This window comes from Taudactylus pleione, unplaced genomic scaffold (genome assembly GCF_031769625.1).
Source record: "Taudactylus pleione unplaced genomic scaffold, aTauple2 ptg000201l, whole genome shotgun sequence".
NCBI lineage: Eukaryota > Metazoa > Chordata > Amphibia > Anura > Myobatrachidae > Taudactylus > Taudactylus pleione.
Window position 1 is genome coordinate 13,302,013 of NW_028284603.1, and position 24,757 is coordinate 13,326,769.

The window sequence follows — 24,757 nt, forward strand, 5'->3', positions numbered from 1 at the left end:
ATCGGGCACATACTCTAGTGTGTACCCACTATGCGCGCTCCTGTGGGTCGTGCATCGGAGTCGTTCCATAGGCCTGCATACACGCCCGTCGGAGCAGCCCAGCTGCCGACGCTGGCAGGGTCAGTGGAGCCGGTGATCGATATATATCAGGCGGTCGTTCACCGGCTCGTGCAGTGTGGACTGGCCACCCAATATAATTCATTGGCACCATTGGGCATCGCATTGGCGGGTTGCTAAGTGTGTACCCAGCATTACCAAAACACATTGGTAGCTGTAATCTGAACACTAAGTAAAGGCATTTGTATTTGGGGCGGTGAGGACAAACAAATTTGTCTTAATAGAATAAATAAAACCTTTGGATTTTATACTGTAGTGGAACTTGATCTATTTATATATTTTATGGAAACATTGTAGAGTACTAGTAGTTTAATAGGCACCACTGTAATTGCAGCGTACAATAGAAAGCAATGTAGTTAAATGAAATCTGTCGGATCCTCCTGGTTTGTTATTTACACTAATCAGGATACAGCACTAACAGCCTGCAATATGTGAATTGAAATTATGACAATATATACAGTGTTTCTGATGGATACCTTTAGATAACAGGGAATTATCATTTGGAATCCTATTAAGTTTAAACAGTTCCTTGTTTAGCTGTGCAATAAAAAAACCTGTAAAGAAACCCTCTATTCCTGCACTTATAGGACTTCACAGCGAGGGCTTAGGACACAGGCTGGGGATAGTGGTGCATGGAATGGAAGGAGGTGTATTACCTTTTCAGTCACGGATGCAAAACCTTTGGTAGGATGTTGGGTCCTCATGTCATAAACATTAAATTTTCCTTCCAAGGAGGTGGCCACTAACTTATTCATAATGATATCCTTTCTATCAAACTCCAAACTGCAGACCTGAAAAGAAAATCATTGTGCAAAATTAAACATACAGCCAATCAGATAAGACTATGACAATTCAGCCACAAGTAGCTAATCTATCTGATACTATGCTTCATACATTACAAAGTAAGAAATGAACAATCACCATACCCCGTTTTTAATATTGGTCTCCCATTTTAGAGACATGTTGCGTAGGTCAAACAGCTTAATGTCTCCGTTATCATACCCGGCGCATACCACACGCTCCTGTTGATTGTAGGCATGACCTTGAATAAAACACATTACAGATGTAGAATTGAAAATGACTATTGGCATACTGTATAATTATTATCCACTGAATTCCTAGTAGGTTTAATAAACTACAAAAAAATACTATAATACCTGGTGCTGCTAAATAATAAATAATAACACACTAAGGGGGTATCCAAGTAGCCCCATTATTCGGGTGCTAATGGATAGCGGTGATCAGCAAAAAATGGGGATTTTTCGCAGATTATCCCCGTTTTTCACCAATGTTTTATTTCACCCTATTCTATTATTTCAGTCGAAATAATAAGATCGTTCTCCCGAAAACACATAGGACCCGCGATAAGTTTGCGGACCTATGTGTTTTCGCCATTTAGGGTGGTGAAAAAACGGCACTTATTATGGATTATTTTTCAGGACACATCAGGTCCCAAAAAATATCCACGATAAATGCCGGCGTTGGGTGGCACTTCGGGGCTAATTTGATAGCCCCGCCGCGATCAATTAGCAGCGCTACTTTAGTGCTGCTAATTGGATACTCCCCTAAGCAATATAAGTGAGTCGCAGTTTATAATAGACCACTGTGTGTCTATAACCAAGGGATACAAAGAAACAAAATGATAAACTACGCTGATAAATTGCTAGAAACTGTTGGTTCCCTTTTAAAATAATTTAATATACATGCATAAATACAATTTATTCACAATAGTTCATCTCAATATTCAAAGGACAATCCAATGTAATATGATAGAAGAAATAAATAATACATATAACAAAAACAATATATTGGCCCAAAATCAATAACCTAAAATAGGTAAATAACCTATAATAAATGATAACCTTCTGTTTAGTTCCACTGACCAAATGTTCCACAGTGCACTGAAATGATCCGGTGCTGGGTCTTAATACGGCTATTGTCCACTGCAGGATAATACCAGTTGCTGTTTGAGTATCAAAAACACTAATTTCCGTGTCACAGTTTATGCACAACATGCGGTCAAACAGTGTCCATGTAGGTACTCCGCTTACATACAGAAAATATATTGTGTGCTATATATGGACAACAGAAGCCCGAGCATCCCCTGGCAGTCCTGTGTGATACAGCCCGTCAAACCATCCTGTATACCCCAAGCGTTCCAGGGGAATCTCAGATAGATGCCGGAAATCACATTCAGTCGATGTCAAAGCTCCAGTTATGGTCAAGTGGAAAAAAGGAGAGGGGTGGGAGTCCTGATGCGTTTCATCACAGCATGTGACTTTCTCAAGGTATGCATGTGTATTATTTTAAAAGGAACCAACGGTTTAATAAACTAGTCTGAACTGGTCCTGTCCAGGGCAGAGTCAGCGGCCAATGAAATGCTTGCTGAATCCATTCCGTCTCATTGGCATATCACCACTGGAATTAGGGACAGGCTACTCACTAATGAGAGGAAAGGGACAGATGAATGACGGAATCTGGAATCAGAAAACACTAACTGGCTAATGAGACGGGTAGCTTTAGTCATAGAATAAGAAGCAAACAAACTTCAGACATTTAATTGGAAAATGTTTTATCAGACATTCAACAAACGAGGCATATATTAAAGGTTTGTATCACCAACAGTATGTGCCTTTAATTGTGTCACTTATAATTGCCCTTAGGTCTGCAGTGCATTATCACACTGCTCCTCCTGGTTGTGGTGTCTGGTTATGTGTATGCAAAATGTTGTAATACCTGGTCTAATGGTTTATAATGCACAAGTGATGACATTCCATGGGTGTGTAGTGACGTGCACTGACAGGCAATCAATGTGTTATACACAGAATTATCTGTATATTACACCCGCCTGTGGATCCTAATGTACTCAGACTCCACAGCAGTAAACCCGATGGAAACCATTACAACTGGCTCCTGGAGATTTGATCTGGTCACCGGGGTTGCCCAAAGTAACAGGACATAACACTGTGCCTGTGAGCGCCAATTGTCTCAGCTCATCAAATTCACTATAGAAGGGTCGACCTAGTCATTAGGTCGTCAATCAATATGTAGACATGTATTTAGGTAGACACATTCCAAAGATCAAAATTTAACATGTCAACTCTAAAATGGTGAGGATGAGACTAGTAGTAGTGCAGAGAAGGGGGCAGGATGGGAGTAGCATTGGAAGGCAGGGGGCGGATGGGAGTAGCATTGGAAGGCAGGGGGCAGGATGGGAGTAGAAGTGGGAGGCAGGGGGCGGATGGGAGTAGGAGTGGGAGGCAGGATGGCAGTAGCAGTGGGAGGCTGGATGGGAGTAGCATTGGAAGGCAGGGGGCAGGATGGGAGTAGAAGTGGGAGGCAGGGGGCGGATGGGAGTAGCAGTGGGAGGCAGGATGGGAGTAGCAGTGGGAGGCAGGGGGCAGGATGAGAGTAGCAGTGGGAGGCAGGGGACATAATAGGAGTATCAGAGGAAGCCAGGGGGCAGGATGGGAGTAGAAGTGGAAGGCAGGGGGCAGGATGGGAGTAGCAGTGGGAGGCAGGGGGCGGATGGGAGTAGCAGTGGGAGGCAGGGGGCGGATGGGAGTAGCAGTGGGAGGCAGGGGACATAATAGGAGTATCAGAGGAAGCCAGGGGGCAGGATGGGAGTAGCATTGGAAGGCAGGGGGCAGGATGGGAGTAGAAGTGGGAGGCAGGGGGCGGATGGGAGTAGCAGTGGGAGGCAGGATGGGAGTAGCAGTGGGAGGCAGGATGGGAGTAGCAGTGGGAGGCAGGATGGGAGTAGCAGTGGGAGGCAGGATGGGAGTAGCAGTGGGAGGCAGGATGGGAGTAGCAGTGGGAGGCAGGGGACATAATAGGAGAATCAGAGGAAGCCAGGGGGCAGGATGGGAGTAGCAGTGGAAGGCAGGGGGCAGGATGGGAGTAGCAGTGGAAGGCAGGGGGCAGGATGGGAGTAGCAGTGGAAGGCAGGGGGCAGGATGGGAGTAGCAGTGGGAGGCTGGGGACAGAATATGAGTATCAGTGGAAGGCAGGGGGCAGGATGGGACTAGCAGTGAAAGGCAGGGGGCAGGATGGGACTAGCAGTGAAAGGCAGGGGGCAGGATGGGACTAGCAGTGGGAGGCTGGGGACAGAATATGAGTATCAGTGGAAGGCTGGGGACAGAATATGAGTATCAGTGGAATGCAGGGGGCAGGATGGGACTAGCAGTGAAAGGCAGGGGGCAGGATGGGAGTAGCAGTGGAAGGCAGGGGGCAGGATGGGAGTAGCAGTGGGAGGCAGGGGGCAGGATGGGAGTAGCAGTGGAAGGCAGGGGGCAGGATGGGAGTAGCAGTGGGAGGCAGGGGGCAGGATGGGAGTAGCAGTGGGAGGCTGGGGACAGAATAGGAGTAGCAGTGGGAGGCTGGGGACAGAATAAGAGTAGCAGTGGAGGGCAGGATGGGAGTAGCAGTGGAAGGCAGGGGGAAGGATGGGACTAGCAGTGGGAGCCTGGGGACAGAATAAGAGTAGCAGTGGAGGGCAGGATGGGAGTAGACAGGGGGCAGGATGGGAGTGTTGGTGGGAAGCAGAGAACAGCATTGGCGTTCTCTGCTTCCCACCAACTCGCTGGGAAGGTCACAGTATGCTGAAGGAGAATCTATGGGGGTCACTGCTGCTCCTACAATCCATTCCATGAGCCGCTATCTCTCCATCCATGAACAGCGCTGACTGCAACAGCCTCACACAGAACAGACAGTGTGACCAGAAAGCAGCACCTGGCGTTTCCTGCTCCTCCCATCCACACCGCAGCATGCCAGCTCCTACCCCTCTCCTGAGTCTCCTCCCCCTTTGCTCCTTGCGTGGTTCAGCAGACCTCCAGGGAGCAGCTCCAGAGTACAGTGTGACCCATTACATAGGTGGGTAGGCAGGCAGTGGAGGCTGAGGGAGGGGGACACTGCTTAGGACAGCTTTCGGTTGTGTTCCACAGGCGAACGCAAATCCCCGGAGTGCACTGGCTGACATATGAATCGGCCTGTCACTGTGCCATGTACAATGTAAAATGCACTGGTGTAGCAACGGGCCCTGCGCCTCCCACCCTTAATCGTCCTCAAGCCACCGCAGGGTCTGCGTGGACTGTTGTTACGCCACTGATTTAAACCATGTTGATCTAAATGCATGTCTACATATTGATTGTCGACCTAATGACCAAGTTGATATTCTAATTGTCGACATTCCGAATGTCAACAAGTTGATCAGATACCCCACCTGTTACCACCCAGGAACGCCCACTGAAATTGCTTCTCTTTGCTTACATATTAGTTGTGTGATTTTGCCGTTAACCATCGGGACGCATGCGCGGTGCGACTCTGCCATGCCTAGACTGAAAACATTGGCTGTTTGTGAGCGGCATCGACTTACGACTTAGTGTCACCTCTGAATCAGACCCTCTGTGACCTATTCCGCCAGTCAGTGACTTCCTAAAAAGCAGGAAGAGGTCTAAATATATGTAACTATCCGATGCTCCAGTGTAGTCTGATTATCAATCAATCTGTATAGCGTCTCACCAAATAAGGGAGACTAACCCCTGGGAGAACTCAAAACATAAAAGAAACGGAACTGGGGGCGCTTAAACAGATGTATTTATTGATAACAATAATATCATGAAATCAAGTATCTATTCACCTCCATAAAATCCAATTCAATTAAGGGAAATGGTAATGGGTGAACATTCACTGTGAAATTTCAATGTTAACTAAATAGTACATGTATCCACTAAGAGACACAAATTATGCCAAGACAGATATTACTATATCTTGGAAAACCACATATTTACTGTATATCAGAATAGTCAATTTATAACAATCAGTTACAATTTGTAACAATCGGTATTCGATCCTCTTAGATTATTGTAGGCAGTCCAGGTTGTATAAGAACCGAAGAGCAATATAAAACTAAAAATATAATAGTCTCCGGTAACACAGTCCTATATGAAAAGGATAAAGGCATAAAATGAATATTCAGTCATCCAAAAATCCGACCCATTTAGTACTTGGTGTAGATCAGTGGTCTCCAAACCGTAGCTCGCGAGCTGCCGGTAGCTCGCGAGCTGCCGGTAGCTCGTGGCCGTAATTTGGGTAGCTCTCCTAGCTGCAGTACTGCTGAGTCAACTAGGAGGAAGTGGCCTCTGACAAAGCCGTGGGTGGAGCGACGGGGAAGCACATCAGGTGATTGCCATAGGGCGGCACAATACATGACGGACACCATCTGGACATCACAGGAGTCGACTGCATTTGGGGCAAGTGACTCCCGCCCAGTCCTGCCGAAAAATCAAACAGCAGCCCTGCCTATATATTTTGCACCTCTACTGTACTTGCCTCCTTGGAGCCAGTAATTAAAAGTGAAATGTGCAACAATATCACTGTATTAATTAAAAGCATTGTTGTTTTCTATGAAACATTTTTTTCATTTTCATGAAATGATCTTTAATTTTTCGGTTATTAGTCAGAATTTTTTTCTCTTTTTAAATGTCAGTAGCTCTTCAGGAGGTTTCATTTTTCTCGAGTAGCTCACATCTCAATTAAGGTTGTCGACCACTGGTGTAGATAATTAACCAACATAATCCATGGGTCCTTGTGAAACAAGTTCTATGGCAGCCATGCAGGATTGCATGTTCACGTTTGTATTGATGTAGGATCTTACCCGATCCACTTAGAAAACAGCGGTTAGAATCCTAGTGTGTACGCTGAAGGGTAAGCCCCGTGGTCTGCTCTGTAAGTAATTAGCTCCCGGCCGGGCTTTAACAAGCGGTGCTGGAAGACGGGTGCCTGCTTCAGATTCTCTCTGCGGCTGCGCAATTCTGCGTGAGCCGCGATGTACAATGGATGGACAGATCGGGTATTGACGGGGGTCTGGACCAGATCACAGCAGTTGGGATTGAAGCAATAAGACCCACTTGTGAGGCAATTCAGTACCCAACGCGTTTCTTGGCCGTCAGTATCCTGGCCGTTTCCTCAGAGGACAAGTTGACGCCCAGAAACGCCCACTGAAATTGCCTCTCTTTGCTTCAAAATCAGGACGCATATAGTGTCGCGCGCATGCCCTCTCTAGCTCCGGCGGGAGGCAGGGCGCCGGAGCTAGAGAGGGCATGCGCGCGACCGAGAAGGGGGCGTGGTCATCTGAAAAGGGGCCGTGTCTATAAGACCCGTCCCCTTTTCGTCACTCTTGGGGGCGTGCCCGGCACTTACGGACACGCCTGGCAGCCCCCAAGCCCTGCAGACAGGGAGAATAGATGCCGGGCGCATGCGCCCGGCGTCTATTCTCCGGCGGTGACCGGGTCACCGCATGTTTCTCCACCCGCGGGACACTGCGTCCCGCGGGTGAGAACGGCTCCCGCAGGCTGTGAGGGCAGGGCGCTATTTGCCCTCCTACTGGAGGTCAGGGTGCTTTTTGCCCTCCAGAAGGAGGGCAGGGCACCGCGCCCCGCTAAAACAGCCTAGCGGGAACGCTACGCATACGCAGTGCGACTCGGACACACGCACCGACTGGAAACATTGGCTGCTTGTGAGCGTCACCTCAGACTCTCTGTGACCTATTCCGCCAGTCAGTAAATGATCAATGTCAGTTAGCAGCACACATTATATCTCTCAAGACACGTCTTGTACACCACTCATTACTACATACAAAATGTACCTCAGTGTCTGATATGTTGTTATTCGGTGTATCCCTTGGTGTTACTGAGCCTCTGTTCTATCGTGTCTATTATAATGTGGCAACTTGGAGCGCAGTATTACGGTATTCTAAAAACTCTCTCGCCCCCCCCCCCCCCCCAAAAAAAAAAACACCACAAGAATAAACCCTGCACTGACCAAGAATCAAGCACATTACTATATCCATGGAAAACTTAATGAAAAAAATAGCATTATATATATGATTTGATTTCCATGTAATGTAAGTAATACATCACAGGTTCATGATATTCTATTTAGCATATGCTATGTAACCTTCCAAGAGGCCTATTCATTTCCCCACTTCATGGGAGGAAATATTTCCCTGTGTAGTTGCATAAGAAATGCAGACTGACCGCATGCAGAGCCTGTGGTAATGAGAAGCAGTGACAGCACGCCCCGTCATTCTCTGCAGTATACCTTCCCTCATGTGCAGTGACAGTCAGACACACTAATACACATAAAGAGACATACCGTATGCATGTGACTGTAGCTAGAAGAGAGATCATGCAGCAAGGAATAGAAGCTGATGACACTTTTCTGTCGCTCTGATATCGGAGTGTCAGACTAAAGCAACACCCGTCAGTTATAATGTACCTGGCAGCATAGCACCAGCTGGCAATAACAGCCCGAGCACTGCCATTCTGTGCTACAGCCAACGACAACCAAGGAATAGGAAAGTGCCCAGTGAGTTGGCACCCACCTGCCATAGCAGCCAGGTTGGTCTTACCTGGCATATAACTGCCACCAATGATTACTTTAGGTGGCGAAGCAGCAGCACTTGCCTGTCCTGAAATGTCACTCCTTGTTCTAGTGCAGATGGTCCCAAACTCTGCCATTACAGTCCAAGTTTTAAGGATATCCAGGCAGCGGCTTGAGCACAGGTGACTTAATTAGTAACCTCAGTCAATCTGAGTTACCTATCTGGACTCAAGCATTCAAACATAGCTATCCTTAAAACCTGGACTGTAATGGTGGAGTTTGGGAACATCTGCCCTAGTGACTTGCCAAACCTGGTACTCTTCAACTTTTTCTCCACCTGACAATATTCTATAGATTACACAGTCTCACTAATGGTGATGTCCGCAGTGTACATAAAACCACTGGCAAAAGACCACCTGCTTGTCCATCCAACCAGCACCTTGTTAGACAAGGGATGTCTCCACATAATGTGCCATAATGTCATCTGATTGGGTCTTTCCTATACTGTCTGTAGAGCCAACACTTACCAAATGCCACTGTCCAGCAATCTCTCTTGTTTTCTCCTTCTACTGGTTCCATATTAGCTACTGGAGTGTCTTTTTGCCTTGTGTCCCATACTTTTACGGTGCCTGGAAGAAACCAGTTATGAGTATACAATCTTAATGCTGAATAAAATCATCAGGTTCTTCTGTATCATACGAATATACACAAAACAGCAATTAATCTTCGATGCCAGTATATTTATTTACAAGAATGTAAGTAAAAATGATGATAATACCAAGTTATTATTTATTACCATTATCTATATAGCGCACACATATTTTGCAGAGCTGTACAGATATTATTTGGCCATGCACATCATCCTGCCCCAGTGGAGCTTACAATCTATATTCCCTACCACATGTACACACTAGGGTTAATTTTTGAGTTCAGGGACAAGTAACCTGCCAGTATGTTTTTGGAGTGTGGGAAGAAAACGGAGCACCCGGAGGAAACTCACTCAAACACGGGGAGAATATACATAGTCCACACAGTTAGGGCTGTAGTGGGAATTTAACCCAAGACCTCAGTGCTGTGAGGCAGTAATGCTAACCATTACGCCAACCGTGCTGCCCATATTTTATAAAACTGTAGCTGACCAGACCTTTGATGATTGTGCACGATTTCCAAAGAGAGATGATAAAAGGGTTATTACACTTTCAACTTAAATAAACAGATTTGCCAATAGAACATGGCACATTTTAGCTTTTATTTAAAATTTTCAGTTTGTGTTACCGTCTCTATAGGTATTAGTTCTGTGCATGATTGATACTAGCTAATGCAACTAAGCTACAGGCAGCTTGGTGATGATGCCACAAAAGGAGGGATGGATAGAGTTTTGTACTGCTTGTAGAAGGGAATTGGTATGACATACTGCCAGACATAAGCCCGGCGGATGTAATACCGACGCCGGAAGGCAGAAGACTGAAGATCACAACAGGGTAAGTATTTTAACTATTCCTAACCCTTTCCCCCCAACCCTTCTTTAGGGGTGCCTAACCTCCCCCCTAGTACCTAACCTCCCCCCAGGGGTGCCTAAACCTAACCCCTCCCGGGGGGGTGCCAAACCCTAACCCTCCCACCTTAGTGCCTAACCATAACCCCCCCTTCCCCTAGCCTAACCCTCCCGGGGGGTGCCTAACCCCAAGTCCCCCCGGGAGCTCCAAAACCTAACCCTCCCCTCCTGCGGCTGTCCGCTCACGACGCTCGGGCTGAATTTCGTTCGGTATGCCAGGCGTTGGAATTTCGGTGGGTGGATAATGATAGGCGTTGGGATTTTGACGCTTATCATTAGTCCCATGCCGGGATTTCCCAGTTGGGAAGCCGGCGGTCGGCATATCGACCGCTGGCTTCCTGACCGCATACCTTTTAGAAGCGTGGGGCTATATTTACAAATCCCTTCTTGGCATATTTTAAATTTACAAAGACACAGTGGCTGTGCTGTATCAGGCACAAGTTTTATTGATCATCTCTTTATATGGTACAATCAACTTCTTTCTTTTTTAGCCTCCAGTTGGCCCTAGTGGGATATTTTGCCAATTTGGTTGTTTTAGCTACATTAGTAATCCATAACTGTCCCCAATTTGGGCAGGGTGCACATGACACTTCGGGGACGCGAGGGTGTATTTAGGGGAGGAGCATTCCCACAACATAACGTGATCACTCGCTGCCCTGGAAAGTATAGGCAGCCGATAATTAAAATGTGTTGGGAAAAGCGAATACTAGCACTGCGTGAGGACAGTTTAGGGCATTCTTATACAGTAAACCCCATTAAATGTAATTACAGGTGTAAAACACAGCATACTAACCATCACGGCTTCCTGTTACAATCTCCGGAGCTCCATCCCCGATGCCTAAGCCTCCTATTCCATCAATACAGTTAATTATTTCCTTGTGTCCTTTCACAGAGTACACCGGTGTGCTAGCAGCTTCCAGATTCCTAGACCACAAACACGTTTCACAAACATTACATTTCATATGTGTCATTGGATCAGTTCGAGAAAAATTAAAAAAATAAATAAATTCTTATACTGTACTATAAAATACAACGATCAATTCCCCTGTATTATGTATGGCGGAAGACAGTCCGAATGCACTATAATACTTGTTCTCTTCTTGGCAAATAGTGGAAAGGAAGGACCCTGTTTTATTTATTTTATTTAAGATATTTAGCAAAAACAGTGCACAACCTGGTGACAAAATCTGTTTATATAACAGAACGGAATAGAAAAAATTAATTTAAATAAAAAGATGTACACTTTCCTTTCCTGGCTCATTTAAATAAAGCAGAACAAATCCTAAATGTAATTTAAACATTATTTTAAATCATAATTACTAAAGGTCTACATTATAAAGCAATAGACATGTAATTCTAACTCTCCCCTCCATGCTCCTTCATCACTGTCTCTCCCCTCTGTATCACCTGTCTGATCTTCCCCTCTAGACTGTAAGCTCTAACGAGCAGGGCCCTCTTTTCTCTTGTGCTGCTTCCCTGCCAACAACGGCACCAAACCTTTAAACTGGGTACACACCTGGTTTACAGGCCGACCTATCTAACGATCTGTAAGCTGATATGTCTGCACTGACATCACAACTGGGCGGGTATTATAATTTGTCCGCCCAGTGGGGATGTCAGTCACCAGCAGATCCCTGCAGCAAGTGTACGGGCGGTCGGCAAATCGGTCAGACGTGCCAATATATCTCCTCAACAAGAAGAATTGTTCGAAAAGAGAGAAAAGAAAGTCTCTTTAGTGGTGCACTCTTCAGGAAAATTACAATTTAAAACAACGTATCTTTATTTAATCTAGTTAAAATGCTGTGTGTGCCTAGCACATATAAGACAGGGTAAACACAAAATGACACAGTATACAATCTAGTATCCGCTAGATAAAACAAGATCCATCCATGATTTCCAGGATCTATTGAAAATTTGGATGGAGTGTAAAATAATCTTTTGGTATATGTCTATACCTTACAGAACCAAATACTATTTATCCTATATAAGGTCTCAAAAGACAAGATATACATATACAGGGGTATTATGGCCCGTATACAATCCCTATTATATGGGCTTAAGCGAAAATAGTAAGAAATCTTTCCAGAGTGACCCCTCTAGTAGAGGTGATATCAATAGTCAGTGGAGTTTGTTATGGATTTCTCATATTTTACTGGTATCACACAAATGTTCATATCACCCCTTCACACGGGGAGAGTGTGTACACACACACACACATGCAGTGCTTCGTTTTGCAGGTTTTGGCATAAAGAATTTCACAATTAACAAAATCGGGTGCATATAGACAAATGCTGTTAATCTCCAACAATCCGTTTCAAGTCCATTCAGAGTTCCCACTTGTATTCCTGCAGGTGAATGGTGTGGGAACCTCCGTTAATAATTATATAGACATATAGTATTACAGGTTGAGTCTCCCATATCCAAAATGCTTGGGACCAGGGGTATTTTGGATAAAGGAATATTCCGTATTTTGGAATAATTGCATACCATAATGAAATATATTGGGAATAGAACCCAAATATACACACAGAATGCATTTATGTGTTATATACACAATATTTTCAATAATTTTGTGGCTCAAACAAAGTTTGTGTACAGAAATTAAATTCATTTATGTTTCATATACACAGAACCTGAAGGTAATTTTATACAATATTTTTAATAATTTGTGTCTTAGACAAATTTTGTGTACATTGAACCATCAAAAATCAAAGGTTTCATTATCTCAGTTATGCCAAAAAAAATCTGTATTTCGGAATATTTGGATATGGGAGACTCAACCTGTATTCAATTCCTTCAATAAATAATCAGCACTGGCAGTGTAAGCAAGTAAGTAAGATGCACATAGACAAATGCTGTTAATATCTCACAATCAGTTCTGTCACCACCCGTCTCTGATCGACTCTTCCCTCCCCCCCTCCTTTCTTATTGGTTCTGTCACCACCCCTCTCTGATCGACTCTTTGCCCCTCCTCTTTCCTTCCTTATTGGCTTCTGTAACCACTCTCCTCTCCTTTCTTACTAGCTTCTGTCACCTCCCCTCTCTGATCGACAATTTCCACTCCCCTCTCTTCTTTGATCCCCTCCCTCCTTCTCCTCTCATTCATTCATTGTGCTTCAAAGGACTGAAAAGTGACACATCTGAGGTAAAGTTCTAAACTTCAATTATAAGGTATGAGATAAAAAAAAAGTCACTGCTTTGCTATTTAAAGTAATGGAGGTGTTCCCAGGCATGACCATACATTATTTTAAAGGTCTTTTAAAAAATATTACCAGACCTGAAATAATGGTGGTAGACAGAACATGATTAATAGTACTCACATTAATATAGGTGCAATGTACATTTGCGAAGTAGGAGCATAGCTGAGAATGGAGCTTCCTATAGGTGTTCCCACTCCAGTGAAAGTTGCTTGGGGTAGTAATTGCAGTAATAAGCTGTGCACCCTGTGGACTCTCACTCTAGCACATGTATTCAGTCAATTTAAGTTAAATGATCAGAATATATAATACAATCTTCGTTATTGACTAATAACAATGATTTAAAGGAGATAAAAATCAGATCCTAGGTGCTATACATAGATAAAGCAGTGACAAAGCAGCTATCACTTGATTGAGTAGATGTATGAAGCAGTGAAAACAGTGGAGAAGTGTGCAAGTGGAGAAGTTACCCATGGCAACCAATCAGCTTCTACCTATCATTTTATAGACTATACTTGATAAATGCAACCTCAAAGCTGATTGGTTGCCATGGGTAACTTCTCCACTGGCTCACCTCTCCATTCTTTTCACTGCTTCATACATCTACCCCAATGTCAGATAGTAAATCACCGAAGCATTCCATTCCCTCAATGGTTCCACGCTACTCCTCTGCAAATGTCAAGCAGTGTACTTGCCATACAATGTCTATATATCACATGAAACCTGCAGAGACTTAGGTGGGAACTCTGAACACTGCCTGTGTTGATTACTCATTGGAGGAATTGAATAATACTATGGGGTCTATTTACTAAGCAGTGTTAGGAGACAAAGTGAAAAGTGATAAGGTGCCAGCCAATCAGCTCCCAACTGTCATTTTTCAGACACAGCCTGTGACATGGCAGTTAGGAGCTGATTGGATGGTACCTTATCTCATTTCACTTTGTTTCCTAACACGGTTTAGTAAATAGACCCCTATATGTCTATGTAATTATTAACGGAGGTTCCCACGCCATTCACCTGCAGGAATACAAGTGGGTACTCTGAACGGATTGTGGGAGCTTAACCACATTTGTCTATGTGCACCCGATTTCGTTCATTGTGAAATTCTTTATGCCAAAACTTGCAATACGACCCACTGCGTGTGTACACATTCTCCCCGTGTGAAGGGGTGATTTGGATTTCTCATATTTTACTGGTATCATACAAATTTCAGAAACTCCACTGACTATTGATATCACCTCTACTAGAGGGGTCACTTTTGAAAGATTTATTACTATTTTCGCCTAAGCTCATATAATAGGGATTGTATACGGGCCATAATATCCCTGTATATGTATATCTTGTCTTTTGAGACCTTATATAGGATAAATAGTATTTGGTTCTGTAAGGTATAGACATATACAGTACCAAAAGATTGTTTTACACTCCCTCCAGATATTCAATAGATCCTGGAAATCATGGATGGATCTCTTTGTTTTATCTAGGATACTAGATTGTATACTGTGTCATTTTGTGTTTACCCTGTCTTATATGTGCTAGGCACACAGCATTTTTTTTTTTTTTTTTAATCCAATAATTTTTTATAAAATTTTATACAAATAAACAAACATTGTATTAAAAAAACATTACAAACAATACAATGTATTAAAAAACAATGAAACAAAATAAAAAAAAATAAAAAGTACATACAAGTGTGGTTTCTCTTTTTGTTATTCAAATAACACTGTATATTACCAATAATCCTCCGCATACAGATCAAAACAGTATAAATCGTAATCTTACAACTGTTATCATACGCAAGACATCAAATACAGCACCGCACATATTGTATTGTGGTTTTTTTTATGTTCCCCCTTGAATCTACACGTTAGGAAAGAGAAGGGTCCATCACCCCCGATCGATTATACAGAGAATCTAGCCATCTATCCCATACATTATAGTACTTTTGTATTAATTTCTAGCGGTATAAATGTATATTTCGTGTGTAGCAACCACATCTACCAGAGATATCCAAGCTTCCAGAGTTGGCCCATTATTTGCCATCCAATCCCTTGCTATACACACTTTGGCAAGCGTGCAAATGTTATTAATATAACGAATAGCAGGCTTGTCAATTATCTCCTCATTTATTACAGGCAATATGCATGCTGCAGGGGTAAGAATATCCTGAGGTATACCCGTAGCAACAATAACCCTGAATACTCTTTGCCAAAAGGAGATTATTATAGGACATGACCACAACAAATGCCAAAAAGTGCCCTCAGACGAATTGCATTTGGGACACTTTGAGTCCGTCCTTCCCCCTATTCTCAGTAACCTGACAGTTGTCTTTCTTTTCTCTCTTTGTGCCGATATATCTGTTAGATATATCGGTATCAGCTATGCTGCAAGGCAGATGTGACATGTCACCTGTACACACCGACAGATGTACTACAAATATATCGCCCATTCCATCGATAGATCTGTCAGCGTGTACCCAGCATTATGCTCAGCAGGCAGCGCTACCTATGTGGTACTGTGACTGCATATGACAATGTTTATATAGCTTGTTCAGCAATGTTTTGCACTGTAAGTCATTTGCATTTTTTTTTCTCTTGTTTTATTAGTACCGTTTATACTTCGGTTCTTTATAAGGTGCTGCGGAACCCTTGTGGTGCCGTATATATTCAGGATAATGCTGCTGCTATGGAAAAATTCAAATCATTGTAATTTTAGCTGTGGTTGTGGCAATAGCTGGTGGTGTTACTATTTTTTTTTTATTTACATGTCTCAATTTATTGTTTTGCAATAATATACTACAGTTATCTCTTAGGACTTTATGTGGTCAATCCTATTCCATGCGAATGTGAGTTGCCGTTGCAACGGTGTTAAAACGCCGGCAATGGGCTGGCATTTTGCTCAGAGCCCTGTGGGGCTACAAGTGATTTTCAGCAAATCCGGGCTGCCATAAAGTGCGCCCATTGCCACGATGACTAGCAACAGGCGAGATCATCGCAGCTAATTGGATCGAGCCCACATACAGTAATTGAAACTAGACTTGCTGTAATGACATTTAAAGCCAGCAGATGGTGCTGTAAACTTCAATCGTATAATCTATATACGTGTGTAATGTTCTTTGAAGGTTAAATCAGGACAGGAAACTGCATTATGGATACAGTGTGGCAAGCTATGTAGTCTATATATTAAGCTTTTTATTAATGTATAGCCAAATTGCACATGGACAACCTAACGCTATTTTTACTATTTATTTTTTTCACTTAGGTAAATTTAAAGACAAAACTATTTTTTATACTACCGATATCTCTTTTTGGTTATGATACATAAGTCCCTGAATACAGTTTGTGTCACGGAGCACGCAGTGGGGCGCGTGCTTACCATGTTTTGGCTTATTTTTGCCAATCTATAGGATTATATATTTGTGCTTATTCCAGCTGTAAGAGTTATCCTTTAATTAGCTGTTTCAGTAAAGGCATTAATGACCATAGCAGCCAGTCACAGACAGAAGTGATCCATACTGTAGACACTTTTGTATTTACTTACCCTCTAATAGGGACAGCACATCCGTATGTTTAGCTGCTTGCCATAAATGAGTATTTGCTATAATGCAGATCACTGACACAAAGGGCTCTTACCATACATCTAGATTTCCGCCAAAGTCACCAGTGGCCAAATATCTCTGCTGTAAGGAGCTGGCTCCAAATGTTCCACATTTCAGAGGCTTTGGCTTTTCCATCTATTCAATATAAAAAAAATACATATAAGAACCCCACAACAGCATGTACATTATCAGCGATGTCACGTGTATATAATTATCAACTAATCACAGATACAGGTCCTAATAATAGCAGGAAAATATTTAGCCGGTTCCTTGTAGACAAAAAATGAAAATAGACAAATCCCTCACAAGGAAACAGTGTTTAGCGCCAACACACAGGCATTTAGTCAATGAATGTCGCCCCGGGGCCCCCACAGATAGCTACATCACCATCCTGGTAGGCACTATGGCATAAGGGAGTTGTCTTTAACACATTTGTGGTTTTGGGAGCATTATATTTTTTAGTAATGTCGCCTGAATATCATATTAAAAAAAACATTTTGGTAGGGGTCCCCACAAGTTAATTGTCCTGGGACCACACCTTAATCCAGCCATGTTGTCGATTATTTCAACAAAAGTCAAATTGACAATTGTATTGGTAGGGGCACCCACAAGTTAGCTACCCTGGGACCAAACCTTAATCTGGCCTGGTTGTCAATTATTTAAACAGAATATATAAGCATGGCGGGAAAATGTGGGTAGCAAAATGCCATTTGCTGTAAGGACAATAAAGCAGAGTGGCAAAGCTATGGAGATATCAAAATGGAGTCTGAGCTGTAACATTTATCATTGAATTACACTAGCAGGCTGTTATTGCTATGAATTGCCAGGGCCCTTTGGCCTTCATCTGGGCCAGAGAATAAACTACTCCAAATGTAGAATAAAGTACGCCAAATATATTTTCATAATACTTTTAGTCAGAAGAAATAATTAATTATGAAGTAAAATCTATTCAGAAAATAGAATTCAAAGTGTTTATATTCTGAGAATACTATGGGCAATACCAAAGCTGCTGAATTCCCCCCATTTCCTTTGTTTCTGACAGGAAGCACCCACACGGCCTGTGAAATGGTACAAATGAGTGACCACTCTTCTTAGAAGTCTGATGAGCTCAGATGTGTTTACAGATCTAACCGTGTCCCTGCTGGCCTGGTACAACCAAGAAAGTTTTTGTAAAGTCCTCCCTGTAGGATTGTATCACATCACAGCACCAGAGACAACAAAATCAAAACATATTATTAAATTCTATTGGGACTTTCTACTATGAAACTAAACCTTCATGATCAGTAAACGTACAACCTAAATTACTGCAGCAGAAAACTGGTTCCTATCTGTTAACCTATTATTTATTACAGGAGAGACATATTCCTGCACTAGGCCACAGTTGCTTATTGGGGTACCAGGGGTAACATAAATGTACTATATGGATACAATTGTTGTCTGCTCTTGTTCTTACTAGAATGAGGCTGCATGGTCTAGGTGAGCCACTGATTTGGTGTGGGGATAGAGGGCCCTGCCCTGGGGCGCCGAGAAGGGTGTAGCGGGTGCGAGTTACTCAGGCCCGGGATGGGTGGAGGGGCCAGGGTCCACCACAGCCCCCTCCCTCTTACCTGTCAGCAGCCTCTCTCTGAAGTGCTGGGCTGCAGAGGGACCAGGGAGCCTGCTGCATTTTCAACTGCCTCTGGTGGGTTGGGGGAGCGATCACACTGATCGCGCCCCACCTTTCCTGGAATTGCCCCCGACTGAGGGGCTAACAGCACCCCACTGTTCAGTGCATGGAACAGCAAAATATTTGACATATTTTATTTCTATGGGGGGAGCATGGCCACACCTTCCACAATTAGGCCACACCCCAAAAAAGTACCAGGACCTGGCTCAGCTCTCTACGGGTATAGATCCGCCCACACAAGGAATAAAGAGGGGGTGTGCCCACACCTGAGAGCTGCCCTGTGGAGACAGCCCAGGTGGAGCTGCGGCAACCAAGGGGAGGCTTCCAATTACCAAAAAATTGTAGAAAGTAAAGTAATAAAAGAGGGGAAAGGGTTTGAGCAAGCTACCATGTAATAAGGGCATATAAAAGAGGTAATACAGAGGTAAGACTAATAGTAGCATGAAAGATAAATGTTACTCTTTGCTCATTCTCCTTGACTTCTCTGCTGTTTTTGACACTGTAGTCCCTCGGTATGTATGATACTGCCTTCTTCTGGTTCTCCTCCTACCTCACTGACCACTCTTTCTCTGTCTCCTCTCATGATTCCACTTCTCCTCAACTTCCGCTACCAGTAGTTGTCCCCAAGGTTCTGTTCTTGGACCTTTTTTATGCTCCCTTTATACATCCTCTCTCAGTGAGCTCATCAGCTTCTTTGGCCTTCAAGATCATCTCTGTTGATACTCAGATGGACTTCCACCCCTGATATTTCCCCCTCTCTCCTCACTCGTATCTCCCTCAATTTAATTATCTATTGAGAGCACCACATCTCCTCTAGCCCACAAGTGCGTTGTCCCGGAGTTATCCATGACCCCTCCCTTTCCTTCACATTTAGGGGGTCATTCAGACCCGCTCGCGAGCGCAGGAAGCTCGCAAGCGGGTCGATGTTCCCCCACTGCGCATGCACACGACGGAGGGAGCTCCGTCGTGCGCATGCGCGAGACCCGGCGAGCGACGGGCTCTCCATCGCTACGGGTCTCGCACCAAAGGGGGCGTGCTGTCGATGTTGATTGACAGCACGCCCCCTTTGGTGGGCGTGCCTGCCAGACAGAGGTGTTCCCATGGGAACGCCTACCGTCTGAAGCCGGCCCCACTGACATCAGATGATGTCAGTGGGAGTGATGTCAGTGGGAGTGATTTTGGCTCTGATAGAGCCAAAATCACTCCAGGGCTTGCGGCAGCGAGACCCTACCGCAGGGTCTCCGTCACAAGTCCGATGGTCGCGATGGTCAAGACCATCGCGTCCATCATCATGGACGCTCGCATATGCTGTGGGTGGTCACCCACAGCTATGCGAGGGGCCAGGAGGCCGCTCCATTTTCATGGAGGAGGGCCCTTATTCAGAGCGAGCGCTCTGGTCAGAGCGTTCGGCTCTGAATCAGGCCCTTAGTACCTTTTGCAGTCCTGCCCTTTCCATCTCAGAAATATCTCCAGGATCAGACCCATTCTCACCTGGAGACAACTTAGACTCTTTTCCACTCAATGGTCATCTCCAGATTGGACTATTGTAACCTTCTCCTATCTGGCCTCCCTGACTCCCACATGTCCTCTGTAATCTGTCCTCAATGCTGCTGCCCAGCTCATATTCCTCCCCAAATGCACTGCGTCTGCCTCCCCTTCTGAACGCAATTCAAACTCTTCACTGTCACTTACAAACAGTGGGCCTGATTCAGTAAGGATTGCTATTGCGCACGCAGCTGTGAATTCGCACTGAACGCAGCTGCGAATGTAGACGCTCATGTCTGCCATAGCTCATCCGGAATAGAGACGCCCTCTGCTGCTTTCTCACATCCGTACTACCTCGCACTCCTGTATGTACCATCGACGCACATCAGCCCATCACGTAACACTTACAGCAAGTCTCGTCGCATGCACCAAGTACTCAAGCTGTGGCTAATTTATGAACGCCCAGGAAACGGCGTTCAAACGAACAGACACACCTGCATTTTTCCAGCCACTCCCCCGTCACCACCCCCAAACGATCATAGCCTGTCACTCACTCTACGATGGATTCCTCAGTACGTCCGTAATCGCAAGGCGATTGCAGCACACGCACAATGCGGTGCATATGCAAGCGCAGTGTTTAACAATCGATCTGCGTACGGAATTGCAATTGCATACGTTGCCGATTTAGGCCCAGTATTTTTACTTTCAAATTTCATGCTCTCTACCAGTTTTTTCCTGGTTTTCCAGGAAAAATGTCCCTGGCTTTTCTTAAAATACTTTGGTAATGACATAACAGTAGCGCTAACAAAACTAACTACAGTAGAAAAATAAAACTGAAAAAGGTAATTCTATTCAGCCAGGGTTTAAAAAAAAAAAAAATACACTGGAAACACTATAGGTTAACATTGGCAGATCTCCCTGTAAACAGGCTGCTGCAATCCAGAAAAAAATTCAAAAAGCTCAAAAACTGCTTACAAAGCCCTCACCCACTCCTCCTATTCACATCTGTGACCTCATCTCCCTTCACTGGTTACTTCCTCCCACCTCCAAAACTACCACTAGAACTCTCTCCCTCCCAGACTCCATCTCTGTGCAAAATTTCAAACGGGCTCTCAAGACATGGTTGCCGACTTTCTGGCTGCCCCTTCCGGGAGGAAGCAGCCACATCGGCAGGCCAGGGGGCGTGGTCGGCACAAGGGGCCGTGGTCAGACAGATGGTAATTTGTGGGCGGGGCCACGCGATCGCTTCCTTTTGTCTCAGCTACACAATGGCGATATTACAGGCATTGTGAAGCAGGGGGTGGGGCCAAACTGACACGATTTAGCGTGAATCAAGTCATGGCCCCCCCGCCAACCCTGCTGCGGGAGGCTTGCCTGCCTTTCCGAGGGGCCGGGAGCAGCGCCCAATTTTCAGGAGGTTCCCGGCCGAATCGGGAGGGTAGGTGAGTTTGTCTCAAGACCTTCATCAAAGTTTTCCAGCTCTCATCCTAACCCACTGCTCCATGCTGACTTCCTTTTCCCTCTGTCCGTTTGCCCCTCCCCTAGATTGTAAGCTCTCACAAGCAGGGCCGTCTTCCCTCATGTGCTTTTCTTTCCCTTATTTATACCGTCATCTCTCACTGCCAACAATAGCACCAAACCTTTGCAGCAATGCTTATAAACCTTTATGTCCTGCAATGTTGTGTGCTCAGTCATTTTTTCTTGTTTTGTTCATACGGTTTCTGTACTCTGTAAGGCACTGCAGACCCCTTCAGGCGCCTTATAAATAAAAGATAATTATAATAATAAAACTAAACTGATAGTAAGTTACTGGCAAGGAGGAGATGTATGGTGGGGAAACGGTTCTGTGCCATGTTATTTCTCATTCAAAATGTGCGTCTCATTAGCATAAATAAAACAACTGGCAGCAGCAAAACTACCCTGCTAGAGTACACTGATTAATTTGTGTGTGAATGAGTCTGATGCTGTATAATGTAACCCATTGCAGCTGATGGAAGCTCCGTTGTATTCTGTGGTCGAGCTTAATGTGAGCTCTGCCGCGAAGCAGTTTGTAGTAGATCACAATCGCTACCCTCTGAGGAAACTGTCACCTTAATCAGACGTAGAAACGCGTCAGTGTGCTGTATTCAAAGACCTTTTTTATTTATGGACATTACCTCCATTTGGCAGCGATTGTGGTCTACTATAAACCGCTTTACGGGAGAGCTCAACCGAACAGTGCAGGTAGCAGGCTGTCCGCCTCACATTACGCTCCACCACAGAATACAATGGAGCTTCCATCAGCTGCACTGGGTTACATTAGAACAGGAGAGTCTCTTCCTCCGGCCGCTGGCTGTGGTTGAACACAGAGCGGTATTTACCAAGATCATTAGCTGTGGGGCTGACGTGTGCCAAAGTCTTCACCCAAAGATTATAGTGCATTGGGGTTTGGAGACTGGATTGTTACACTTACTTCTAATAACAGGAGGAACACTGACAAGTCTTCCGGCTGCCACTTCGCCTACATCTGGTATTATAGGGGTGTGCTAGCCACCTTTAGATTTTGTGCAATCATTAGCCCCCCTGCCATTGATTATAAAGGAGGAGTGTATATTGGTTGATAGTTACTATGTATCCATTAATTCTGTATGTCCTATTTTCCTTGGTCCTTTGGAACAACATCTATTGGTTCTAGATCTTTTATTGAGGGACAAATTGTCTCTTGGCTTATGTGCAATAAATAATATAAGTTTTTTTAATATATATTTTTAATGGTCATGTGTCTGCTGGTTATATTTATAACGTGCACCTAATGTGCATCATTTTCTGCACGTACCATATCATTACTAAAAGCAATATCTAGTGAGTTGCCCATTTGTAGAAGATGCTCACAAATAATGTCCAGTAACATCTTCATTAGTAGCAGTTATTCACAGTAATGCCGGGTATACACTACGACCCAGCATACACACTTGCCGATGCAGCATCGACGGTGGGGGCCATGCTGCATTAGGCAACATGGCCCTCTGTACACAGTAGACGATGTGCTCAATATGACGGCGGATCGGATGACACATTATATATATATATATATATATATATATATATATAGTGTGTAGCCGGCTTAGTAGAGCCAGTAGTAAAACTAATGTCCAGTAAGATCCTCATAAGTAGCTGTGATGTCCAGCAGGGTTCCTTTTACCAGCAGTAACGCCCATAATGGTGACAGTCAGTGAGGGCAATGTCCAGTAGCAGAAGGGCAGAATCAGGCCATAGGATAGTGGTCATGTACTGAGTTTACAGATGCAGAATTGTGGTCTTACTCTCGGACACTGCTGTTTGGTCAGTCATATGTGTACTTTCCGTTTGTTATATGGCAGTAGTCACACCTGCTAGTTTGCATTCACAGCTCCTTCATTCCCCTGGTGCACTGCATACTGTGTGTTTCCAATTATTGATAGGACTTGTTCACACCAGAGGTGTCCCTGGAATCTCTTTTTTATTAACGGTTGGTAGCAGTTGTGCAGTAAAGTGTGTTATACGGATAAGAGAAATAAAAAAAAAAGTTGCTAGTTGCCTAGCAACAGAGTGAAGCAGAAAATGCTGGAGGCTTACAAGAAATGTACAGCTTGCTGTGGCTCCTATCAGGGGTGCAGGAACCGGGGAGTGGGGGGGTTTCTGTTGGGTGGGCAAAGACTGTGTTTTGCCCTCCCCATGAACTTCTACACAAAAGCGAAAGGGGGTGAATGAAATGAAATGGGGATGAAGTGACAATAGCTTTATTTTAATTCACCAACTGTTGTCGCTCCCATATATATATTATATATGGGATGTAGTCAGGTTACCGGCGGCCGACACTGAAAGTCCGACATGGGACTAAAGATAGGCGTCTAAATCCCGACACCTACATTAGCCCCACACCGAACGAAGGTAAGTCAGCTGTCATAGGTAGTTGTGGGCGGGAGGGGGATGGAGGGTTAGGTTTAGGAACCATCGGGGGGACTTAGGGTTAGACACCACCCCACGAGGGGGGGGGGTGTTAGGGTTAGGCACCACTAGAGAGAGGTTAGGCACCCCCTGGGAGGGTTAGGTATATGGTGCGGGAATGGTGGGGTTAGGGTGTCCAGCAGTGATTGGGACAGAGGCTGAGCTTGAACAGGAGGGAAGGGGTATGGATCTCGCTGGAGGGAGTATGGATATATGCTGGAAGATTAGTTTCCCACAGCTGCTTAGTGGGCACTTCTGACTGGTTGCATTGGATGCGACCATATAAGGGAAAGCCCAGTCTGGTGTAGTCGCATCTGACGCGACCATGCCATGCAAGTGGTTAAACATAGGCCTACATCTGAGCTAACTGTTTTATTGCCCAAAGAAGAGCACATTTTACTGTTTGAGCAAACACCAGTCAGTATGCAGCAATAAACTGTGCTTCACTATACAACATCTCCCACACACAGGTAACAATTAGAAGCAAGACATGAAAACACATATGTATAAATACACAGGGGAGTTTGTATGAGGGCAAATTGGAATTGTTGGTAGTTTCATAGTTGCAGTCATTTTAGATTGAGCTTTCTCCTTCTGTTTTCCTCCTGTGTAAGTCTGCAATTCTGACAGTCTGCTGACAAAACTGCTCGCGAGACCCATACTGTACATGCACAATAAGGGTCCCGCACATGTGCAGATTCCCGAACATCGGGAATCTGTGTGATCCATTAATGCATCCTCTGCTGAATCAGGCCCACTGACCACAATGTCGTCTGCTCCATATAGTAATA

General features: G+C 44.5%; 1 protein-coding gene across 1 annotated transcript in view; it reads right to left on the minus strand.

Moving 5' to 3' along the window:
- Positions 1-24,757, minus strand: part of DNAAF10 (dynein axonemal assembly factor 10) — a 66,443-nt gene that overhangs the window by 10,258 nt on the left and 31,428 nt on the right. The window contains exons 2-6 of the mRNA XM_088477257.1: positions 16,884-16,984; positions 10,848-10,978; positions 9,027-9,128; positions 1,044-1,159; positions 774-908 (exon numbers count right to left, since the gene is read on the minus strand). Of these exons, the coding sequence (XP_088333383.1) occupies positions 774-908; positions 1,044-1,159; positions 9,027-9,128; positions 10,848-10,978; positions 16,884-16,984 (585 nt within the window). The remainder of the gene's footprint in view (positions 1-773; positions 909-1,043; positions 1,160-9,026; positions 9,129-10,847; positions 10,979-16,883; positions 16,985-24,757) is intronic.